Below are 23,607 nucleotides of genomic sequence, written 5' to 3' on the forward strand. Positions count from 1 at the left end.
ATTATTAAGTTTAAAGTTGTTCCCACCCCCCTCACCTTACCCTGAATGAAAGGGTTAAACAGCTACAGTCGTCAATCAAAGTTTTCAAAAATGATCAATGATCACACCATACTCAGTTTGATTAATTGATTATTAATTATAAAATAAGCAGAGCAGGGCAACATTCAACTGTATTTGTACTATTTAAAAACCTGGGAGGGGGGGGGGGAGTGTAGAGTGAACAATGGTAAGTCAGGTAATTTAATTTGAAATACTAAATCATGAATAGCTTACAATGATTATTTTTTCCAATTTTAAAACTCAATAAAGCATGAATTTGGTTTGGTTCGCAGTGTTTTAAAGTTCTACGGCAAAAATCTTCTTTTCATCCCTATAGTGGTTTTATTTTTATTTTTGGGCTTTTCACATCTCCCCTTCAGAAAGTTAGGAATTTTTTATGTTATAATAACTATTTATAACACTGTTATTTTGGTTCGCAGTGTTATAAAGCTTTTAGACAGAAAATTTTCTCTTTATCAAGAAGGTTCAAGCCAAAGCTCGGGACAAAATATAATAAAAAGAAGCAAGACAGTTGTGTACATTGATTTTATAACACATCGTGATTGTGTCGAAATAATAGTGTTTTACAATTCTTTTTCCTATATAAAAAACATGTTATTGAAATGGGTATCATGCTTGCGAAAAAGTTATTGCTGTGATTTTTAATTTTTCTAGTTTGTTTTCGATCAAAAAAAAAGTATTTTAATTTTGATCTGAAACAAACTAGAAAAAATAAAAATCCCGCCAAAAACCTTTTCGCACTTAATAGTACCCATTACAATGACATAAATAGATATAACCAAGCTGCTAAAAACTCTGGTACACAGTACATTTGATGTACCTAACCGATTTTTAGGCTGCAGCCAGAGCCTGTTTTATGGTACATGTCCACATACTACTGAAGGCAAAACAGGACAGTACACCATCTTCCTCTTCTGGCAAGATTAATGTTAAACAGAAATAAAAAAGGTTAATTATGGACACCACAAATTCACTTAGAAATTATATTGTTTTAAACTGGATTTAAGTTAATTATTTTAAGTTTAAAAGATGTGTTTATGCCAAATTAAAAGCTTCCAGCCACACTGAGACCTCTATAAAACTGTGAACAAGGAACACGACATTTAGGCATTCTTAAATATCCATAATTTGATTTGTTAATGGACTTTTTTGAATTATAACCTCAGTATACGTCTTCCATTGTTTTGTGGGTCCTACTCCGGTTCATTTCAAGACCAAGTTTTTAAGCAGCCAGAGCACTGTATAATACACACATATCAGGCAAAACGGGATAGTACACCAAATGAATCGTCACCTTTTGTTGAATTTACAGTGTACAGAGGACCGACCAGACTAGACTATACCCAGTGTACAGTGTACAGTGTACCGACCAGACTAGACTATACCCAGTGTACAGTGTACAGAGGACCGACCAGACTAGACTATACCCAGTGTACAGTGTACAAAGGACCGACCAGACTGTAGACTATACCCAGTGTACAGTGTACAGTGTTCCGACCAGACTAGACTATACCCAGTGTACAGTGTACAGTGTACCGACCAGACTAGACTATACCCAGTGTACAGTGTACAACGGACCGACCAGACTATAGACTATACCCAGTGTACTGTGTACAGTATACCGACCAGACTAGACTATACCAAGTGTAAAGACAACCCAATAAGTTTTATGCAACAAATGTTAATTTTATATAAAAGTTGTATCGAAGATTCTATCAAGATGTGGAAAGATCAAGCACTGTTTTATCAGATTCTATCAAACAAAGCACATCCAATCAATTAGAAGAAAGAGAATACTTTAACTTCTTTTAGAAATTTCAATAATTCAAACTGTCTTCCATCATTTTCCATAATCCGAACACAACGATATGATTTCTTCAAACAGCCCGTGAGGTTTTATACACAATTTACACATTATTATACGCAGTAGATTCATTTGTTAGTTGAAATTGGGGGGGGGGGGGGGTCAATCAGCCCCGATCCGACTGGACACAACAGAATTGCTCTTTATGAATTTTTAATGAAATTTGTTAACCCTATTCTTCTTTGCCTCTATGGACCAGCAAATACACAAAGGAGAATATTAAAAATTGTTTATTATTTTTAAAAAGTCCGTCATTGAAAAGGTAAGAAACTACTTGAAACATTTGAAAAGTTACTACTAGGATTTTCGAAATTTTTTCCCAATTTTCGTGGAATGTAATTTTAAACTTATTTTTGTTTTCAATGAATGATTGATCCCCCAATGATTAGTTGCTGACCAGTTGATCGCTTGATTATAAATATTAAATGAGAAAAATGTATGATACCTAGCGTCCACATAAACATTCAAAGACAACTTGAAAATTCTTGTTTTTCGTTTTACACTGCAGAGGATTCCACATTGCATCTCAGATCTACACTGCTGCAGGGGATCCCACATTGCATCTCGGATCATTTATGGCTCTAAATTTTAAAAGAATGATTCAGTTTAAAAAATTGTTAAAGCCTACTATAAAAATTTGCATTAAGAAAAGGTTTTTTGAGTATTATGTGCCTATTTTGACGTTAAAGCTTTTGTAGATACTCTGTATGGGACGCTCTGGAGAATAAGTGTTTTTTTTACAATTAGACTATTATTAACTAGAATTCAAACGTGAAAGTGATCCTTTATCCTTAGAGTACTTTGTCCGGCATACAATATATTAGTGTTTATTATAGAGTTCAGACAAAGGTTTAAATGGTACCATTAAGCATCGGACATTCCCCTATAAAGAGAATAAAAAATCCTTTTCTATTTCCTATGATAAATGATTTATTGGTACACCTATACTGTCCTTTAACCATTAGAAGTAAGCAATGTCGTCTTCTATGCCTCTTGGAAAATCTGCTTTGCCTGGAAACTGTGGTTTTCCTATAAAAGTCAACGCAGTCAACTCAGAACTTTTTAACCAAAGAACATTTCCGTGGTTTTACTGTGTTCCACAGCGTTTGAGGCAAATCGGTTAAGCCGTTCATAAGTTATGTTCGGACATACTGGGTGTCCCAAGAAACATGACATTTGTTGATTAGTTTAGAATAATGTCAATTCCATAATTTGTTAAGTTGTTTAATACCAAAGATTAATAAAATATTATATGGTAGTCATGTTATATTAAACTTGATTTCAAAGTAAAAGATAATGAAGCAAAAGATTTTTTTGACTAAAAATAACGATTTATTAAATGTCATGTTTCGTGGGACACCCTGTAAACAGCCACAAACAGCTATCAAAGATTACTGCTTTATACCATTAACTAGCTTGGGAACCCAGCTTTGCCTAGACACTAAGGGTTTCCTTAAAAAGTCAACTTTGAACGTTCGCGTGGATGAACTGAGTTCCCAATCAAAATGTTAGGGAAATCAGTCAAGGGGTTCCTGAGTTAAGATCGGACCCACTAGCAAACGAACAGACAAATAAAGCTTACTACTTCATGTATATTTAAACATATATATATAAAAGATAAGAGAAATAACATGAATATTCAGAGAAAGGCATAAATGTTAAGTACATATTGTGGTCAAGGTTCATTTGGTTAGGTTCTTCATTCTCTACCCACACATGAGGTAATCAGATTTAGGTAATCAGATTCAGGTAATCAGATTCAGGTAATCAGATTCAACCCCCTGAGGAGTGTACGCATGTGGGGGGCTCATTTAATATTACATCTGCTTGCATTTCCCTTCCTCAGGCAATCTGCATTCTACTTTGAATTGCATTGCACATAATTACATCATGTAATAAAAATACTTTAAAATCTCACTTTTGCCATTAACAAAAAAGTTTCATTATAAAGCTTCAGCGTTAATATATATTTGATATCATAATTTATAATACAATATGTTTCAAGCCCATGAAAATATAGATATTTTTAAGAAATGCTTCCATCTCTATTTTTCATCCATTGAAGCTTACCCCACGGTATTAAGAGTGTCTGATGAGTGATGAGTCCATCTTAATAAAATTACATAAATACTTGTTAACACTTAATAATATGGAAATGTGTATATGATTGGTATAGTTTACCTGAATAAAGTTAAAAAAGTATCAATATTTTTTCAGAAAAGGGGTTTTAAGGGGGGGGGAGGCACAATGTTACCAAGGGGAGGGAACCAAAAAGTGCCCCCCCCACACAAATGCTCTCGTATGCCATTGACTTTTGTGCTATGATTTTATGTTCCTCCTGGCTCGATGCCATGTGCCCCATACAGTAGTATCAACCTTCTTGTTGTAATGTATTATGTACGTACAATTGATTTTGCAAATTATTATTATTTAAGTTTATTTCGCACACAAAAAATGGTACAATAAATACAAAGACATAAATTAAACGAGGAGCATATGTAATTATAGAATATCACTTGTTAGTCAGTTCAAATAGTACAAATTATATTAAATTCATAATTATAGTTAAAATCGTTAAAAGAGAAATTGGTTGATCTTAGATCTAGCAGTTCATAAATGAGAGGTGTTTAGATCTAGCAGTTCAAAAATGAGAGGTGTTTAGATCTAGCAGTTCATAAATGAGAGGTGTTTAGATCTAGCAGTTCATAAATGAGAGGTGTTTAGATCTAGTAGTTCATAAATGAGAGGTGTTTAGATCTAGCAGTTCATAAATGAGAGGTGTTTAGATCTAGCAGTTCATAAATGAGAGGTGTTTTCCAATTTTGATCATCAAGTAACGTTAAATTTTGTTTAACAAAATTTTTAGACAAATTGTCCACTAACACATTACAATCATCTGCAATTGAATTTAGATTTTTAAATAAAACTGTTCGTTGATAATTTTTAAACAAATTATAAAGTAAACGAATACTTGACTTATTTGTACTGCTCATTCTTTCAGAAAAGGCAACAAATCTAATAAAGTTTAGGACACATCTACAGAAATATAACGGCGACAAGTTACGAAATCTTTATGCGACAAACAAAATAAAAAGCAAAAAAGACGATATTAAATCCATTTATTCTCTTTACCACTGTATCTTTTAATAAATGTTCAGAAATATCATATTAATCATTACTTTAAAGAAGATCTATAAATATAATAACAGTGATAACCAGATAACTCTGGAATAGGAAGTCGACTTTTAAACTAAAGTTATGGCTTTAAATATTCCAATGAACATAAGGCACAACATTTGTCAGTGTAAATAGACCCATTTCACTTAATAAGTGATTTAATAGATTTTAGTATATCTATTTGCTTTGTAACACCATCAAATGCACTTCAGTGTTGCTTTAATGTCGTCTTCATATTTTACAGTTTTCTGGTTATCACTGTAAAATTACAAAAATTGTGCAAAAATTAATTAATTCACTTTTGAATCTTCCTGACATGTAAACAATCTCAAGAACTGACGAGGGTCAACCCTGACAAAATTTCAATAAAATGTGTATTATCTACTTCATTAATTCTATCAGATTTGGTCCATCATTAACACCGAATTTTAAAATAACCAAGGTTAACACAGACAAAAAGGGAAGAAAGGTTGTCTTCAATAAGTTTAAATAATTTTGTTTTTTGATACAACATTTTGAAATGTAAAATATCATTAAAATCAAGGTAAATGACTAGTTTAATTATCACAAAATAATGAATTTTCTATGCAGGGGGCAAGTGTCCCCCCCTCCCTGTGGTCGACATTTTTTATCTCACCCCGGCAAATGGAGGCTAAAATGTTTCACCAAATTTAGGATGTTTATATATTTGTTAAAAAAATCTCCGTTTTAAGTGATTTTAGAATCTATCTAGATTCCATGCTTGAAAATGAAAATTAACATACTAACTGATCTCTTATCTTGCGCCCCTAACTTTTTAAGGAATGAACGTTCCCCAATTTTCCAGGAAGGGGAATGTCCCCTCACCCCTCTCCCCATTTAAGCCGCCCCTGAAGATAAAGGATTATAGTAATCATTTGAGTATGTACAGTGAGACGCATAAAACTCTAAGACTCTGGAACAGAAAGACGACTTTATCAACAATTTATTTAAAATAGAGCTGCATACAGCTAGATAAGAATACATGTTTTGTTCATGGATTAAACAAATATAGATATTTAGTTTACAAATTTATTTCAATTAATGTCTCGAAAATAAGTGATGTCTATTCTCACACTTTTTAGTGGGAATTTATTCACGTAAAACTAACTATGTACATAACGTGCAATGTCCTGACAAAGCCGGAAAAAATTTGTGAAAATATATTTACTTATAATCCAAGATCCAGCAAATGTAAAAAAAAGTTTTGCAATGGTCGAGTAAACTTACAAAATATTTGCTGGATCAAAAATAAAAATAAAAATATGAAAAAGTCTACATATCTATTTTTTTAATTCAGGTCTCTTGAAGATTACCCGCAAACACAGGTTAGTTTTATGATTCCCCGGCAACACAGGTTACCCCCGGGGAAAGCCTTTACGAGAGAGGTAAATGTTTTACCAGAGTATGTCAGTGTTTGATAAATTTAGTATTTAGTATTTAGTATCTATCTAATTCAGTATTTAATATTTATCATTTAGTATTTAGTATCTGTCTAGTTTCAGCACTTAGTATTTAGTATTTTTCATGAAGTATAGTATCACAGAGTAGATATGTATAGAATTTAGTTTATTTAGTTTATATCATTTAATATTTTGTATTTGTTATCTAGTTTTCAGTATAAAGTATTTAGTGTATATTTTGTTTTTATTATATATTATTTAATATTTGGTATTTGTTATCTAGTTTTCAATATAAAGTATTTAGTGTATATTTTGTCTTTATTATATACTATTTAATATTTTGTATTTGTTATCTAGTTTTACATTTTGATAGTACAGGGTTACTTGAAACTCTTCGAATATGGTACTATTCCAAGTTTAAATTAAGCCTTTTGCCTTGAATGTGTTCTTTAAATGGTTTATTTAATATTTTAGCAAAGAAATAAGTATGTTTATAGTTCCAGGGAATCATGAATATAAGGATACAGACAGTACAAATTCACTACAGTCGTCTTTGAAGTCTCATCCTTTCTGGGTATCCCTGTAACTACTTTCAATATATAATATTTAGTATATTTAATTCTTATTATTTAGTGTTTGGTACGTATATATATATATATATAATTTCGTATCTAATTTTTAATATCTACTATTTATGATTTAGTTTAATACAGTTTAGTATCTATATAATTATTAATCTTTAGTATTTATTAACAAGTATGTATTGGAGCATATAGTTTTCAGCATTAAGCATGCTTTTTTATATTTTTACCTGTTAAACTTTTGATATTTTTACATGTTAAACTTTTGTGTTGTTAATCCTCATCCTTTTAATCGTATATTGTGTTGTCGATAAATACGACAAGTTCTTTTTGGATATTTGGTGGAATAAGTAAAATTGAGAATCTTATTTTTAAAATTACCATTTTGGATATCAAGATCAAAGTTGTAAATTAGTGCTTACAAAAAGTTTTGATCTCTACTGAAACTCCTTCTCATTGTCCTGTTTATCAATCTTTTTATTAAATGTTAAGAATTAAAAATGTATTTCTGCTGCTACTCCTCCCTGGTGCCCAGGATGAAGATGATCCTATTGATCTCCGGGTGCCTGGAACTAGCTGAGATGCTTCGACTCTTCCTGGTAATATTTATACCTTGGAGCTAGATACAGATTTGAGGCAGCAGATATTAAAACATTATTGTTGGACACATAATTACTAAATAAATAATACAGATTGGATACAAGATTTGATTTCCAAACATTATTTTCATGTATTTTAACGACCCCCTTTTTGTTACAAATTGAAACTTCTGTAAAACCAAACTTTACTAGAATTTTTTAGTTATGCAGAATGTCCATTTAGTCAACTAATCAAATTTTGACATTTAAAAAAAAATTAAATTTGTACAGTATGTTTTGTTTTAACCGATGCGTTTTTTGAACTACTTGTGAAGTAATTGAACTAGTTGCATTAAGTTCAGCTATTTAGCATTTATAATTTTCTGTCTCTGATTAAGATTACAGATTGGTTGCTTCTCCCTAGCTGGTCAAAACTCATCGTTGTAGAGCTCGTCTTCCTTACTATCCTAGTCTTCACAGATATACTCATGTACCTTGGGGTAGTAAACAGGTACAACACTCATGTACCTAGGGATAGTAAACAGGTACAGTACTCATTTACCTAGGGATAGTAAACAGGTACAGTACTCATTTTTCTTGGGGTAGTAAACAAGTACAGCACTCATGTACCTAGGGATAGTAAACAGGTACAGCACTCATGTATCTTGGGGTAGTAAACAGGTACAGTACTCATTTATCTTGGGGTAGTAAACAAGTACAGCACTCATATATCTTGGGGTAGTAAACAGGTACAGTACTCATGTATCTTGGGGTAGTAAACAGGTACAACAATTATGTACCTAGGGATAGTGAACAGGTACAGCACTTATGTACCTAGGGATAGTAAACTGGTACATCACTCATGTACCTAGGGATAGTAAACAGATACAGTACTCATGTACCTAGGGATAGTAAACAGGTACAGTACTCATGTACCTAGAGATAGTAAACAGGTACAGTACTCATGTACCTAGGGATAGTAAACAGGTACAGCACTTATATACCTTGGGGTAGTAAACAGGTACCGTACTCTTTGAGTCATCACTCATCTCTAAATTAAATTTTCTATTACAGAAGATCTGAGCAATTTCTTCCCTGGTTGGTCACTCACTTCATCTCCTTCATTGTAACCCTGGTCTTCCTCATCATGCACTTCGTGCAGATCTTTATCATCATCTCCCCGGCAACACAGGTAAGTTTTATGATTCCCTGGCAATACAGGTTAATTTATGATTTTCCAGCAACACAAGGTAGTTTTATGATTACCCGCAAACACAGGTTAGTTTTATGATTCCCTGGCAACACAGGTTAGTTTTATGATTCCCCGTCAATACAGGTTAATTTAAGATTTTCCAGCAACACAAGGTAGTTTTATGATTACCCGCAAACACAGGTTAGTTTTATGATTCCCAGGCAACACAGGTTAGTTTTATGATTCCCCTGCAATAAAGGTTAGTTTTATGATTTCCCAGCAATACAAGGTAGTTTTATGATTACCCGCAAACATTGGGTTAGTTTTATGATTCCCTGGCAACACAGGTTAGTTTTATGATTACCCGCAAACACAGGTTAGTTTTATGATTCACAGCAAGACAGGTTAGTTTTATGATTCCCCTGCAACACAGGTTAGTTTTATGATTCCCTGGCAATACAGGTTAATTTATGATTTTCCAGCGACACAAGGTAGTTTTATGATTACCCGCAAACACAGGTTAGTTTTATGATTCCCCGGCAACACAGGTTAGTTTTATGATTACCCGCAAACACAGGTTAGTTTTATGATTCACAGCAACACAGGTTAGTTTTATGATTCCCCTGCAACACAGGTTAGTTTTAAGATTCCCCTGCAACACACGTTAGTTAAATGATTCCCCTGCAACACAGGGTAGTTTAATGATTCCCCTGCAACACACGTTAGTTAAATGATTCCCCGGCAACACAGGTTAATTTATGATTTTTCAGCAACACAAGGTAGTTTTATGACTACCCGAAAACACAGGTTAGTTTTATGATTCCCCAGCAACACAGGTTAGTTTCATGATTCCCCAGCATCACTGGGTAGTTTAATGATTCCCCAGCAACACAGGTTAGTTAAATGATTCCCCGGCAACACTGGGTAGTTTAATGATTCCCCAGCAACACAGGTTAGTTTTATCATTCCCCGGCAACACAGGTTAATTTTATGATTCCAGGCAACACAAGTTAGTTTTATGATGCCCCGGCAACACGGCTGTTAGTTTTATGATTTTCTGGCAACACAGGTTAGTTTCATGATTGCCTGGAAACAAATGGTTAGTTTTATGATTCCCAGGCAACACAGGTTAGTTTTATGATTCTGTGGCAACACAAGTTAGAATTATGATTCCCCTGCAACACAGGTTGATTAAAAATAAAACTGATTAAATTTTGTACTATATTTCAGAATGCATACTTGAGACTGCCGTCTGGAATGGGAATACGAAGCCCTGAGTTTCAGCAATCCTTCAGATATGAGTTGGGAATAACAATTGGAAAAGTATGTCTCGTTTCCAAATTTGGGATAACAAAGTAGATCACATATTTTGTATATCAAAGAGAAAACTTGTCAAGGTTTCCGGCTTCATTTTTACATACAGTGGTAGGCGATTATATCAATAAAAGGTTTCAAAGAGAAGCTTTTTCAATTGACAACTTCTCTTGACTTCTATTATTATGTGTATCCATGCTGTTTAACAGCATGATGATATAAATCACAATCAAAATAAATCCATACTGTGTGAAAATCTATTTATTTTTGTGATAAAAGGTTTAATCAGAGACAAAACTTAACTACCACCATGTAATTTACTATTTCTGAAAATGATTTTATAAAGGTTCTGGTTCTGGGTTTGGTTGTCCCTCTCTCAGGGTACTTCTGGATACTGGCATTCATGGGCTGGAGACAAGTTCTTAATGACAGGTACAATAAACCCGGGATAGGGTCTGGGGAGAAAATAAAAAAGTCCAATGCGGCATCCTTTATGTAAAGCATTGTTGTTTTATTGCTTTAAACTATACCTGGCTCTATATAATATTTAAAATATATAGTTTAGACAAAAGAAGTTTTCTTTTCAAATATGCTTTTGGAACTGTACTATTGGGCTGCGAAGTGCACAAAAACTTACATAATCAAACGCTGTAAATATTACACCGAAAAACTGTGCCATAAATGTATTAGATTTATTTTTTCATTCAATCATCACTTATTCATGGAATCCAAATTTGGAGAGGAAAAACATAAAAAACTTCTTTAAATGAAGTTTTAATGCTTCTATACAGTGATACCGAATGTGAGAGGAGAATGGAGGAACGGAAGAAAGACGAAACAAGAGCAAATATTTATAAGGTAGAAATCATTTCTGTTTTCCCCCAAGATTTACACAGATACTCCTTCCTACCCTCCTTCATAAAGTACAGACACTAAATTTTTGTTGTCATATCAATTATAAACATTGTAAACCTAAATTATAATATCTAGACCTCGATGGATAACCTTGAATACAACAGATTTTAAAGTATCAATGATTATTGACTATATTGATATAGCCTTATTCAACTTATATATATGCGTTCAAAAGTCTACATATCTATTTTTTTAATTCAGGTCTCTGGAAGTAAAGGATACTTAAACGATCCACGATACACAACTTCAAACCCTTCGGGTCTTGATGCTAGGTAATAATTGATTCGTTTATATCTAACAGAAATAGGATAACATAAAATATTTGGTTTAGATCTGCAAGATCTTTGTCTCGTCAGACGAGCCTACCCCGAGATATGGCAGAATTCCAGCGCACTCTGGGGCGCCAGGAACGGCAGCTAAGTCGACAGAACAGTGAAATTTCAGCTGTTGGAAACAATATGGCGTCGACCCGTAGTTTGCCTCGTAGAAATAATATAGAGATAGGTCAGATTTCTGAGCATGTGCAGAGAGTAATACCAGATAATAGAAGTACATCAAGAGCTATTAACAGGTAACATTTTTACCAGCAGCTTTAAAATCAACTTATTAAGTGAAATGCGTCTGTTTACACTGCACAATTGATGTGTTTCGTGCTCAGGATCTCTCTCTCTCTCTCTCTTTAAAATCAACTTATTAAGTGAAATGCGTCTGTTTACACTGCACAATTAATGTGTTTCGGGCTCTGGATCTCTCTCTCTCTCTCTCTCTTTAGAATTACAAGACAGAGAGAGAGCCTGTCCTTCGCCGACTGTGCGTAACTCCTTTGGGCTTTTGCCTCAGGGTTATTGTGAAAGAAAAATTCATGAATTTTGAAAAGACGACATCTAGTGTCATATCGGTTATTTCAATTAATCTATGACACTTACGCTATGCTGATCGGTAAATATGATGGAAAATAAACTCTGATTATTTAAAGTATTTAACTTTTTCTTTTGTAGACGTGATAGCCTAATCCTAGCTCTGAGAGACCAAGAAGCCATAGTGGAAGCTTCAAAGTTTAGGTATAAGCAGTAATTATAACCATGTGGACATAAACAGAAGTTGTCAAGGGGGAGATGTACTCCACTTCCTGTGGTCACTGAATTTCCTTATGCAAACCATTGCCACAACTCCCACAGGCCACAACCTTGTAGCCCCCGATCCCTGCCTGAATGCCCCCATTCATAGTGATATAATATAAATAAGAACTATAGTAATACTCCATTTATTTAGGGAACCATATGGAGGTTTAGGTGGCCTAGAACCTCTAGGAAAGTCCAAGTACCGCACCCCCATCAGCTCTTCTTTCCCTGCTGTTGAACCCTTTAAGTTTTGATTATTCAAAATTTAAAAATTTTGTTTGGAATTAAATTTTAGATTCATATGAATCAAAACTTGCATTTAAATGATTGTGGTTTGCGCTGCTTTTAATGAGTTAAGATAATCCAGAAAATTAATTTTGTCTAAAAAATATAAAAAGCAAAACAAAATTAACTTATTAAGCGGTCACAAATGTTAAAGTCTATTTTAACTTGTTGGAAATGAATGGATCTTCTTTTTTCATTATTTATTATTTATTATTTTTTTTAATAGTTATTTATTATTTATTATTTTTTTATTATTTATTTATCATTTTTTGATATTTTTGTATCATTTTTCCATTATTTATTATTTTTTTTATTATTTATTATTCCCAATTCATAATTTTGATAATTGATGTTAAATTCCATGTTGGACTTCTACTGAACAGGAGAAAATGAAACCAGGGAACAGTGGGAACCAAGGGAACATAAAGGATTCAGGAACATCAAGGATAGTGTAGAGTTCCACAGGAACTACGCGAGACAGGTTCGTTTGTTCCTAACTGGAAAACACTGGAATTAAAGTACAAGGTGTCCCAAAAAACATGGAAATTCAGTGACGAATTCGATATCGTCTTTTTAACTAATTCTTTGATTTAGTTTAGTGATACCTACTGAGAAAGCTGTAATCTGTAAGAGTTTCGTCTGCTATGTTTACATTTTGTTTGTTTATGTTTTGACTGCATACGGTTGTACTTAGTAAAACAAGAAAATTGCAGTATACAAACAGAGTAAACTTGTCCGTCTTCACTTTTCATCTTGCGGAGACATTATAGACACATCTTTACAACCTTTTACCCTTTTCATAAAATAAACTCTAGCAGACATAATAATATTATGGCTTTTGAAATTAGGTATTACTATGCTAATTCATAACAAAGACGAAATCGAATTCGTCACTGAATTCAAATGTTTTTTGGGACACCCTGTAGGATAAATAAATTGGTCTTTTGCACTCTTAACATTTTTTATTTCCACAAATTTTAGGCTTTTTTGTCTGAAGGTTGAATTTGGTTTTGGTCTTAAATAAAACATTTTTTAATTGGTAAAGACATAAATTAGTTTCCAGCAGGAGGAACTATAAAGGCAAGAAAAGGACTTCACAAATCTGCATATTTGTCTGTTTATCTTTTCAGTTTTTAATTTTTTAAATAAAGATATTTTCGATTGCTTCAATAAAAAGCAATGTCTTTTTATAATTATAGACAATAATTTGAATTGTTTTTAATCAAAAAAAACAATTGACATCTGTAGACGTTTTAGACCAAAGTTTACTAAAATAAAATGCTAAAATAAAGACGACATTTGTAATGTTCTTTGATTTTGATTCCAGGGGAGTCAGAGATCGTATATGAGTCAAGACACAACGTTTAATATTCCCAGCATTGCTACAGAGTTCTCTCAGCTCTCGCACAGGGATTTCAGTTAGAAATATAAACAAAAAATAAGAAATAAAACGGGGCATTCGCGTAGAGAACTTGCGCATACCCAAAATCCAGAGAAGAATGATGGTTTTAAACTAAAATCTGTTAATATCATTCAACGCAAGATGATTAAAAGGAAGAATGCATATTTTAACGTATTTCTAGATACGAGAATTAAACATCTAAACATATATCGAGTTACTTTTCTCACTGGATGGAACCAAATCAATTTCACGGTTCATTGATGTATTTAGATCAATTATCATTCTCCTTCCGTCCACGTTTTTATATTAATTATCTCAAAATATTGTTAAATATGAGACATACAGGGTTACCAAGGAAGGAAGAGACTCCTGTCTTTTTGAAGAATGCATATTTGATTTCCTCCCCCCCCCCTCCCCTTCACATATCAACATATCATTATTATAATAGCATTTAAAAATACATATTTGATTTCCCCCCCCTCCCCTTCACATATCAACATATCAACATTATAATAGCATTTAAAAATACATATTTGATTTCCCCCCCCTCCCCTTCACATATCAACATATCAACATTATAATAGCATTTAAAAATACATATTTGATTCCCCACCCTCCCCTTCACATATCAACATATCAACATTACAATAGAATTTAAAAATACATATTTGATTCCCCACCCTCCCCTTCACATATCAACATATCAACATTAGAATGGCATTTTAAGATTATTTTTTTTTTCATTGAATCTTATTATCAAAAAAGTTCCGGGTTTCGTTCTTTGTGGGTAACCCTGTAGGACTTCAGACACTATTCTATAAGGTTGTAAAAATAAATCATGTTTTAGTGTTAACTTCATATTTGTTTATCGAATCTTGTATTTTCTACTCATAATGCAACTTTTAAACTATTTCAGTCTTAAAGTGTTTTGTAAAAATCGTAAAATTTTTAAAGTTAAAAAAAGACAATTATTGATGAAGTCCGTTGTTAAAATTCATATTTGTAAGCCTAAAACCCCTTTTAACGTAACTTTCAATAGTAATCTTAATAAAAAAAAGACTGTTTTTACGGATATTTTTCATATTATAGATCAGCAGAGATATTACTCTTTTGCTTGAGCATACACAAATACAATAAATTCTAATATTTCAAAATAAAATATACTTTCTGATTTTAACAGATTCAAAAGTCAGCACTTGATATTTTTTCCGTTACAACCCTCTTTTAACAGCTTGGTATATTTTTTTAATAATACTCTGTGACCTTTCCATTAAGCGTTTTTTTCTGGATAGAATTGATCATTCAACAATGTACAAAATAGTGTTTCTCTAAAAATGTAATTATTATTGTATGATTATAATTTGTAACGTTTGTAACGTCAATGTCTAGTATCTTAAATTGAAAATGTTCAGTTTCTAAAAATAAGATAAGGAATGGTTTACAAAAAAAGAAATATTTGAATCTTAGCAAAGCATACATTGTTAATGAACAAGTGTAAGAACTAAAATTCCCATATTTTTCTTCTTAAGTTGTAGAAATCTGACGCAGACCTCACAATTGTATTTTTTGTTCCAGTTAAAGTCAAAGAAGAAAAAATGTGTCTGATAAAAAGATACAATATGTTATTATAATTATGTATGTGTTCACTGTACACATATTTTACCATAAAAAATATTTGCCGATTTTATTTATTCAGAGGTCGGAACTTTTAGCACCTTTAGAGGTCGGGTCAGAACCTTCAGAGATCGGAACTTATAGTACATTCAGAGGTCGGAACTTTTAGTACCTTCAGAGGTCGGAACTTTTAGTATCTTCAGAGGTCGGAACTTTTAGAACCTTCAGAGGTCGGAACTTTTAGAACCTTCAGAGGTCGGAACTTTTAGACCTTCAGAGATCGGAACTTATAGTACATTCAGAGGTCGGAACTTTTAGAACCTTCAGAGGTCGGAACTTTTAGAACCTTCAGAGGTCGGAACTTTTAGTACCTTCAGAGTTCGGAACTTTTGTGTGGAGCATCGTTAATCTTGAGGACTTGATATCAATATCCAATATAGGCAATAAATGATAATAAAAATATGATCACTACGGGATATCCCTGCCAAGGTTTGATCACTACAGGATATCCCTGCCAAGGTTTGATCACTACGGAATATCCCTGCCAAGGTTTGATCACTACGGGATATCCCTGCCAAGGTTTAATCACCATGGGATATCCCTGCCAAGGTATGATCACCATGGGATATCCCTGCCAAGGTTTGATCATTACGGGATATCCCTATCAAGGTTTAATCACCACGGGATATCCCTGCCAAGGTATGATCACCGCGGGATATCCCTGTCAAGGTATGATCACCACGGGATATCCTTGCGAAGCTATTATCACCATGGGATATCCCTGCGAAGGTTTGATCACTACGGGATATCCCTGCCAAGGCATGATCACCACGGCATATCCTTGCCAAGGTATTATCACCACGAANCCCCCCCCCCCCTCCAGTCATTGTACGATATCAATGTACCAGTACCATCTACAACAGTAATAATTAGACTTTTTAGTCCTCAACATGTAAACATTTTCAGTAGCAGGGTAACCTTTGAATTTCTGAGGGAGAGAGGAGAAAATTATGAAAATATATTAAATGTATGATGTATCCCCTGTTTTTGTGCGTCATTTATTAATGTTTTAAAATATGTTTCTTTAAGAAAAATAGATATTGTGAGTTTCAAATAAAACATGAAAATGTAAATATCTTCTTTAAACTAATATTTAACATAAAAAAGCACACTGAACTCTGAAATCTCTAAAATGGTATATTAAGTTTTTATTCAAATATCTTAACACTCCTTTTAAAAAAACCAAGGAGTTAAGGATTCTGAACAGTTCTGCCAGATTTCAGGATTCTTATAGATAGGTTAGCTCTATCACTGATTTCACCCTGAATCATGATGATAAATAATAATAAGAATAATAATAATAATAATAATAATAATAATAATAATAATAATAAAAATAATAATAATAATATTAATAATAATAATAAAATGATAATAAACGGGACTGTACACCAAATGCATTTTCCAACCTGTGAATGAAAGAAAAGATGGTCTGGTGGCATAAATCCATTCCCAGTATACATTATATTCGTTCTAATCAATACATTGCACTATCTTAATCCTTATAAACACATTGAAGGTTGATTGATTCATTGTTTTTTTAGTTTTTGAAGAATCCATTTTATACAGTGAATACCAGATATATGAATACATAGCAAGAGTTTTTATAATGTCGTATTCTCAATATATTTAAGATCAAATGCCACGGAAAGACAAGCTGTCCTGCATTTTTTAGGGCGATTAATCTACCTTGAGTTGAAAATAAAAAGCAGTTTTTTTAAGAATTATCCAAAAACTTATGACTTTACAATGATATTTAAATATATTTCCATAAATCGTAATCAACCTTTTGAAGCTGCAACATCTCAGCAGCTTTTTTTTGTGCATACCAAAAAATGAAACATAACAGCTGTCATAAATTTTAAAAAAAAATTTAAGACGACATATCATGCGCTTTTGCAATTTATTTTTTCATTTGAGATTGGCTCTGAACTTATTTCTGAGTTCTAATTGACAAGAAGTTGAAGTAGGCAAGTTGAGAAGTATAGATGATTATATTCACACTAAATAATGTTTTTGATCCTGAAAACTAAAACATGGTATGTAAATATTTAAAATTGCATTCTAAATTCATAAATCTTAAATCTATCAGAGCTAACAAAGCAAACGTAAATTCAATATTTTCCTATAAAAAGTTTGTTAAAAGTCCAGTTATGCTTTAAAAGTTTGTGAAATGAATTTCCTGACTTGTTGTTGAAGAGGTTTGAACGTAGGTCCGTTGTCCGCATCCTTTAAAGGGATTGTTTACAGATTTGAGCCTAATCATTTTTAGATTTTCAAATTTTCTAATTCACTAAAACAAAACGGTAAATGAAGGGAATTTGAATAATAAACAGATGCAGTAATTCGCAACATTTTCAAAAAATTAAATGATAAGAATATGTCGAGAACAGCGACACCTAGCGACCACAAAATCTTTGTTTAAACTATTTTGTATGTGAAACAAATTCAAAATATTATTAAATATTGACTACTTACAAATGCATCGAATTGAATTCGTTGATTATAGTTTGTAATATCTGAATAATTAATTTAAAATTTAATTGAATTATTTACGATCTGAGTGGAATATTACAACTTTGTGAATTTGTATGGACGCTATGTTCTTTGATTTGATTCGTGCTTTACCTTTACCAGATAGAAGTAAAATTAGTAGCGATCACCGTGGAATTCGATTCGACGTTTTTTTCGTGAACACTCCCTTTAAAGTATTTGTTTTAAGCCTATATCCAGTGGTTCTACCGAGTTTCCCATTACAAATTTGAGGAGAGTTGGTCCAGGGGTTCATGAATTATAATCGGAATCACAACAAGACAAACAGAGATTTCAACATAAACATAGAGAACAACTAAAGACAAAGTTTTAAAGTTTTAAAACCTGAAAGGAATCAACTATTTGTATTTTGACACCAGTAACTATCAAAGCTATCAGGGTTATCAGTACCATAGCTAGATACACCTGAAATATCAGGGTTATCAGTACCATAGCTAGATAAACCTGAAATATCAGGGTTATCAGTACCATAGCTAGATACACCTGAAATATTAGGGTTATCTGTACCATAGCTAGATAAACCTGAAATACATGGTAAAATTTAAATATAAATGAAGGTATAGTAAAGGGTTACCGAAAAAAAAGATGAGAGTTTAATGAAGACTCCTAAAGTATTCATATCTGAAGGTTGAATTTGGCTTTCCGTCTTTAATTTGCTTATCTATGATTTGTTGATGGTTCCTTTCTGGTACATATCAAACCCTTTGTTTTAAATCATGATTTTGGTTGCTTTTTATCACAAGTTCACAATATTAATATTGAAATATGTTTTACATATATTAATATCGAAATATTTTTTACAAATATTAATTCAAAATACTGAAGTTTATCTTTAGACCAAGGTATCTTAAGAGTTTAAGGTAATTATTCATGGAAAAAATGTTTTCTCTGCGTTAAACAAAATTATAGATGACTAGCTGAAGTGCCCGGGCCAGTGTTGCCCGTGAAATATTAAAAAATCTAATTATTGATTGATTCATTGTNATTTCTCAGATTTCTCATCAATCTCCTAAACATCAAGATTTCTCAGATTTCTCATCAATCTCCTAAACATCAAGATTTCTCAGATTTCTTATCAATCTCCTAAACATAAAGATTTCTCAGATTTCTCATCAATCTCATAATCTCATAATCAATCTCGTGGCGAAATTTACCAAAATGTTGGTTACGAATGTGTTGGAGCTCTTGTCTTATATTATGGAAAAAAATTCCATGATGATGAAGCAAATATAACAATAAAAATTGCCGACTTGGAAACAGAAGATTCTTTAGATGGCGTGATAATGGGATATGGGAGAATTTGCTAAATATTTTTATAAATGCTCCTGATTTTGAATGGTTAATGATAGATTCTACATTTGTAAAAACTCACAAAGCAGGACTTGGAGCGAAAGGCGGGAATCAAACGCAAGAGCTCCGGCTTGGAGTTGTTATATGGCAGCAAAGGCTACTAATACTAAATTCTTAACAACATTTCATGGCATTTACAACATCTCAAATTTGTTCAAACATCTCGAGCGACACCTATAAATAATAGGCGAGCATTGAGCGACGACGTCACCAACTTCTATTCGAGTTTGCTCCATTATTTTAAATAAATTTTATAAGTTCTTTTCTTTGCCATAGGGTATCAGCAACAACAAAGTAGCCTTACAAAAGAACAAAAAGAAGCTGTTGGTTTACTATCAATAGTACTTTCTTTAATACCTATAGCTTTTCCTCTAGCTTTTCCTCTAGCTTTTCCTCTAGCTTTTCCTCTATTTCAGGAGAAATAGTTTTTAAATTATATGATACATACGGCTTTCCTGTCGATTTAACTGATGATAGGCGCTATTGTTGCTTTTGTTGGTACATTTGCTAGAAGCAAATTAAGGGAAACTCCTGATTTTGCCGATGCCAAAAGAGAGCTGCATAAATTATGCAATAATTTAAAAATAGACAAGAGTAAACTAAAAGAGAGTTTTAACTGTATTTACCCTATCAATATCGCATATATCCTTAAGCTGAACCAATTCGATTAAATTAGTTTTCTGTGGGCAACCCATTTTTGTAAATAAAATATCCAAAGAAGATACTATAAAATTTTGTTGTATAACTTGCTCTATAGTGTAACCGAACTTATCTTTTAAAACGCTAGAACAGTGTATGAATGTAAGATAAAACCACACGGGACAACTTGAAGGGGTAGAGACCGACTATATCTCCCAACATTAATATTACAGCTGGATATTGCATAGGTGGTTTCACGAATTCAGTTAAATAAATTTCTGCACCTACTATTTCTCCCATAGATGACATGCCCTGTAACATGCGGCACACGGTAACTAAATATGCAGCTGCTATACCTATTTGTTCATATGTTGGAAGAATAGCAATTATAATGCATGAAATCTGATCCTTTTTAAAAATATATTGAATCGAACCATCTCTTATCTTATCCAAAACATTTCTGCCTGGTCCGTAAATTCCTGAAATTCTCATAACTACAATCGGGGTGTTTGCATCACGCTCCGGTGCTGCGTTCCGTGTCTCCTACAAATTCCTCAACCTAAATTAATTTCGAGAACTGGTATTATTCCAAATTAGGCTATATCTATAAATATAACAGATTTTTTTGCTCCACTAATAGCTGTTTTCATTATTTTTGCGATATTGGTTATTTTTTTATGCTTAATTTTAAATTTCCTGTCTTTGTTAGCCTATTCAACTGCTAATGATAATAATGCGGGGGTTGATAGCTATGTTAATCAAATCATCATAAGAAAATAAAATTATTTTACGCTTTATAAGTTGGTTAAGTTGTCTATAATCCGATTTAATTAAATTAATTTAAACATCAAGATTTCTCAGATTTCTCATCAATCTCATAACAAGTTTTATGAGAATTTAACAAAGTTTCATGAAATTCTATCAGAGTTTCATGATATTCTATCAAAGTTCTATGAGCCTCTATCAAAGTTTATGAAATTCTATCGACGTTTCATGAGATTTTTTCAACGTTTTATGCGAATCTTAGGATGTTTTATGAGAAAATATCAAAATTTTATGAGATTCCATCAAAGTTTTAAAAAATAGTTTCATGAGAAATTTTATAAGAATCTTACAAGTTTTATGGGAATCTAACAAAGTTTTATGAAATTTTATCAGAGTTTCATGATATTCTATCAAAACTCTATCAAAGTTTATGAAGTTTAATCGACGTTTCATGAAATTCTTTCAACGTTTTATGAGAATCTAAGGATGTTTTATGAGAATATATCAAAGTTTCATCAGATTCCATCAAAGTTTTATAAAATAGTTTCATGAGAATCTAACAAAGTTTCAGGAAATTCTAACAAAGGTGTGTGAAATGTTTTTTCTTTTAATATTCGGTGATGGTGATGGACCAAACCTTTTTACGGTTCAGCTCACTTTACCCGGCCGATTAAAAGCGAACAGTACACATTCAAGCCAATTCGAAGAAATGTCATTTTTATACTTTTCTCAAATTTGTTTTATAACATGAAAAATTTCGTTTTATAATGCACGATGTACATTATTAGGATAAAAAGCTGTAAATAATAAATAAAAAATAAACCATTGAATCAGAGACGAGGGGGGCTTCTTTCATTGATGGAGCAGATTTCACAGCAATCTCCTAAACATCAAGATTTCTCAGATTTCTCATCAATCTCCTAAACATAAAGATTTCTCAGATTTCTCATCAATCTCCTAAACATCAAGATTTCTCAGATTTCTCATCAATCTCCTAAACATCAAGATTTCTCAGATTTCTCATCAATCTCCTAAACAACAAGATTTCTTAGATTTCTCAACAATCTCCTAAACATCAAGATTTCTTAGATTTCTCAGCAATCTCCTATAAAACATCAAGATTTCTCAACAATCTCCTAAGCATCAAGATTTCTCAGATTTCTCAACAATCTGCTAAACATCAATATTTGTATTGATATGTAGTGTTCGCAGTTTTAGTACAGTACAGCTTTGTCTTTTTATAGTGGAGTGCATTTCAACAAATATATTCATGAATAAATCAAAGATACCAATGATAAATAATCTGAAATTGTGAATCCCAAAATATGACTGAAAACATTCTAAATTGATAAGGTTAAGGTTTGAAGGGTATCGTTGTAAAACAGGCATTGTCATCTATATATTGAGGGGAGGGGTGACTTGAAATTTCGTTTATAGTCCCTTAAATGTTCTAATAGTGAATAATCTCTCAAACCTCGTTTTCAATTCTTAACACAGAGCTCTCCTTCATTTTATCTCTTAAAATAAAATAAAATAAAAAATAATTTAAACAATTTATATTTTATCCGCACTGACAAGGTGACTGCTGCAAGTTCTTTAACTATAAGTTTATAACTTCAATATAACAGATTTTTTCGTTTTTCCAGTTTACATGATCAAATTTTTAACATTGAAATGTTCTAATAATGAGCTGCTAACTAGTAAAAGAACGTATAATCTCACTGTGGAGAGAAAATGAGTTTAATTCATTTTAACAGATTTAGGTTAGTTCTGTACAATGCAAACATTCAAAAGGTCCAATTTACTGAGGTAAGGTGTTAAGGTTAAGGTTATATATCTAATTCTTTTACTTTTTAACACAGTTCTATCCCGAAATTATTTGAAGGACTGCTATATTTGAACTGACAAGTAAAGTATATTGTCAAAGAGTGTGTTCTAACAAATTAAACAATTTAGTAAAAAAATATGAATTTAATTTCCAGTCGGCGAACACTGAACATCTGTTTATTTCCTGTCACAGTTTAACGACATGTACACTGTCCGATACATGTACATTGCACATTGTACATTGTACATGCCGTACTTTAATTCTATTTTCTGTTATCTCCCATGTTTTTGGAACACCCAGTATACCGCAATACTAGCGAGAACATGCACCCAACTTGAATAAACTCATTTTTAGCATTTTTACATAATTAAAATATATCCGCAGAGTTAGGAGAGGGGGGGGGGGGTTCCATTAAGAGGAAAAATATCTGTTTCAGGATATATTTCTGCAATCAGTCTTAATATCTGTCTATTATTAATATGCTTTTATATTCTTTATCCTGAAAAAATATGTTTCATGTCTTGCTTTTTTAAGAAATTTGAGTTATNTTCCCGTATTTTCTCCTTTTCCTTCAAGGATTCCTAGTTCAGATTTAAGGAGAAAATTGGTCCTCTACAATATATATATACATAAAATCATTTTAAAAAGAAAAAGTTAAAAGCTAAAGATTACTTGAATATAAAAACATATAATGGATTAATTCCGTTTTTCTAAAGTATCATCCTTTGTGGGTAATCGGCCTATATACCAAAGGTAGCAAGGTTTGTGTACAATTAGCTGTACATTTTAAAAGAAGTTTTGCGACCTTAAAGCTTTTTAATTTTCTTCTATATATAAATTTGGCTTGTCTGTCTGTCTGTTTGTATCCAATAAACGTCAAAACGGCTG

General features: G+C 32.3%; 2 protein-coding genes across 4 annotated transcripts; one reads left to right on the forward strand and one right to left on the reverse strand.

The window, feature by feature from the left end:
* The first annotated feature begins 7,599 nt into the window (after positions 1 to 7,599).
* LOC111700627 (uncharacterized) lies at positions 7,600 to 15,795 on the forward strand. The gene is made up of 12 exons (XM_023471608.1): positions 7,600 to 7,702; positions 8,080 to 8,192; positions 8,756 to 8,873; positions 10,104 to 10,196; positions 10,534 to 10,619; positions 10,979 to 11,045; positions 11,304 to 11,374; positions 11,434 to 11,673; positions 12,101 to 12,163; positions 12,375 to 12,412; positions 12,892 to 12,989; positions 13,836 to 15,795. The coding sequence occupies exons 1-12, from the start codon at positions 7,604 to 7,606 to the stop codon at positions 13,929 to 13,931; spliced, it is 1,182 nt and encodes a 393-aa protein (XP_023327376.1). The 5' UTR covers positions 7,600 to 7,603; the 3' UTR covers positions 13,932 to 15,795.
* A 906-nt stretch (positions 15,796 to 16,701) lies between these two features.
* LOC111700628 (uncharacterized) lies at positions 16,702 to 22,409 on the reverse strand. 3 transcript variants are annotated; one of them, XM_023471610.1, is made up of 6 exons: positions 22,366 to 22,409; positions 21,715 to 21,774; positions 18,462 to 18,542; positions 17,767 to 17,813; positions 16,994 to 17,057; positions 16,702 to 16,846 (listed from the first exon to the last, which is right to left on the reverse strand). In XM_023471610.1, exons 1-6 carry the CDS (start codon positions 22,399 to 22,401, stop codon positions 16,775 to 16,777), a joined length of 360 nt encoding a protein of 119 aa, XP_023327378.1. In that variant the 5' UTR covers positions 22,402 to 22,409; the 3' UTR covers positions 16,702 to 16,774. The 3 variants fall into 3 exon arrangements, with proteins under 3 accessions (XP_023327378.1, XP_023327377.1, XP_023327379.1); XM_023471609.1 differs by having other exon boundaries at positions 18,462 to 18,620; XM_023471611.1 differs by lacking the exon at positions 18,462 to 18,542.
* Between the last annotated feature and the right edge of the window lie 1,198 nt (positions 22,410 to 23,607).

The sequence above is a fragment of the Eurytemora carolleeae genome, unplaced genomic scaffold, assembly GCF_000591075.1.
Source record: "Eurytemora carolleeae unplaced genomic scaffold, Eaff_2.0 scaffold252, whole genome shotgun sequence".
Taxonomy (NCBI): domain Eukaryota; kingdom Metazoa; phylum Arthropoda; class Copepoda; order Calanoida; family Temoridae; genus Eurytemora; species Eurytemora carolleeae.